Source organism: Eurytemora carolleeae, unplaced genomic scaffold (assembly GCF_000591075.1).
Source record: "Eurytemora carolleeae unplaced genomic scaffold, Eaff_2.0 scaffold349, whole genome shotgun sequence".
Classification (NCBI taxonomy): domain Eukaryota; kingdom Metazoa; phylum Arthropoda; class Copepoda; order Calanoida; family Temoridae; genus Eurytemora; species Eurytemora carolleeae.
The window spans coordinates 256,506-258,823 of NW_019396296.1; the positions used below are offsets into that span (position 1 = coordinate 256,506).

At 33.0% G+C, this 2,318-nt stretch overlaps 1 protein-coding gene across 2 annotated transcripts in view; it reads left to right on the top strand.

Moving 5' to 3' along the window:
* LOC111700411 (conoporin-Cn1) overlaps positions 1-2,318 on the top strand; it is a 25,793-nt gene that overhangs the window by 1,001 nt on the left and 22,474 nt on the right. The window contains exons 1-3 of one of the 2 annotated variants that reach the window (XM_023471297.1): positions 7-274; positions 1,202-1,236; positions 1,698-1,826. In XM_023471297.1, coding sequence (XP_023327065.1) covers positions 89-274; positions 1,202-1,236; positions 1,698-1,826 — 350 coding nt within the window. In that variant the 5' untranslated portion in view covers positions 7-88. Of the gene's footprint in view, positions 1-6; positions 275-1,201; positions 1,237-1,697; positions 1,827-2,318 lie in introns of those variants that run through there. The other variant, XM_023471298.1, reaches the window with a different exon arrangement.

Here is a 2,318-nt window from a genome sequence, read left to right on the forward strand (position 1 = left end):
TATCTACTAGACAAACATGTATATTTATCTACAATATATCTACTAGACAAACATGTATATTTATCTACAATGTATCTACTAGACAAACATGTATATTTATCTACAATATATGCAATTGATACATTGTTCCTCTGTATTCTCTACTGTATATAATCTACCAGGGATACTCGTTAATTTGGCAGAAGTCTCACAGCCAGACTTTAGCTCAGCCAATACTAACAAAAACTCAAGGTTGCAAAAAGAGGTTTTAATTAGTAACGTTTCTTCATCCCAGGAATATAAAGTATTCTTTTTTTCTATAGAAATTAGACAATTTGTTTACAACATTTACAGTTTGTTTACTTAGTAGAGAACCATGATAAATAAAATTAGACAGGGTAGGCCCAGGGACCATTCGAGGGAAATAAGTTTACACTGGGTAGGTCCAGGGACCATTCTCAGAAAATTAGCTTACACTGGGTAGGTCCAGGGACCATTCGAAGGAAATTTGTTTACACTGGATAGGTCCAGGGACAATTTGAGGAAAATAAGTTTACACTGGGTAGATCCAGGGACCATTTGAGGTAATTTAGTTTACATAGGGTAGGTTCAGGGACCATTCTAAGAAAAGTAGTTTACACTGGGAAGGTCAAGGGAGCATTCTGAGAAAATTAGTTTACCCTGGGTAGGTTTAAGGATCATATTCCAGGCAAATAAGTTTACACTGTGTAGGTCTAGGGACCATTTGTAGGAAATTAGTTTACACTAGGTAGGTCCTGGGACCATTTACGGGAAATAAGATTACAGCGGCTAAACCCAGGGACCAATTGAGAGAAATAAGTATACACTAAGTAGATCCAGGGACCATTCGAGGCAATTCAGTTTTCAAGGATAGGCCCAGGGACCATTCGAGGCAATCAAGTTTTCACAGGGTAGGTCCAGGGACCATTCCAGAAAAATTAATTTTTACAGGGTAGGTCCAGGGACCATCCGAGGCAATTTAGTTTTCGCAGGGTAGGTTCAGGGACCATTTCAACCAAATTAGTTCACAAGCACATTGTTTTTTTTTTACATAATTTACTAATTTACAAAATCACTGAATTTTTTATCTCAATTAAAAAGATTATTTTCAAAAAGCAAAAAATTTCATGAAAAGATTGTTATTTGTTTTATTTATTTGTTCTGTGGAAAAATAAACAATAGTTTAATAATCCGTTCCTAGATGGTTCTGTCGTTAGGATGGACCTCCAATCTTAGGTTTGTATCTCGTACTTTAAATCATTTATTCAATGTTTGAGTAAATATTATTTTTGTTGATTTATATCACGTTTTTAAACAAACCTGTGTCTCTAAGGACGGGTGAGAATCAATAAAAAAGATCCTTTCAAAGATCCAAACATTTTTTGAAAAAAAAAAATTTATACGGTAACTTCAAAAATATATGGAACTCACAAATGGTATTATTTAATATAATCAATAAGCACATTAAAAGAAAGGTTGAAAATTAACTTCAGTCTGGTGACTCTCCTTTTCAAAAGTGTTACTTAAAACTAGACCTTTTAAACCTTTTTCTGATCAATGATAATTCCTTAACCCTATATATAAAGGCTTGGGGGTCTACATCTCTGTATAGCCTGCCTCTCCCCCCCCCCCCCATTGAAAAAGGTATCACAGGGTTGCTATGAATGTCCACGTCTACATTGCTTTATACTACCCAGGTCTAGTGTGTTGTCTGTGAGAGTGTTGGATCTAGTTTCTCCTCCCTGGATACTCTTCCAGACCCTCATCATTATCCTCTCATCTCATCAGTCCAGTATGGCGTATAATGAGAGATATCTATCCAAACTGTAAGTAAATATTTTTTCTATTGTTTAGTTGTAAAAAATTAAAAGCAGAATGATTGTCGTTTTTTTGCTCTTTTTCTTAATTATAAAACTGTTAAGGTTTTTGTTACTTCTTACAGTTCATTGATTTTCAAAAAAATCAGTTACAAGCTTACAAACTACAACATTTTAATCTGTATTCTTATTTAAAGAAAACGAGGAAAACGACAAACATTCTTCTTTGAGTTATTTTTTCTTTTAAATCATATTATAGATCATGTTAATATATTTAAATAATTAATTTTTTACCATATACCAGAGTGAAATTTGAATTTAATAAAATCCGGTTTAAAATTATTAACTATTCTGTATTCAATATTCAGTATTAAATTCAGTATTCAGTATTCAGTATACAGTATTCAGTATTCAGTATTCAGTATTCAGTATTCAGTATTCAGTATTCAGTACTCAGTATTCAGTATTCAGTATTCAGTATTCAGTATTCAGTATTCAGTA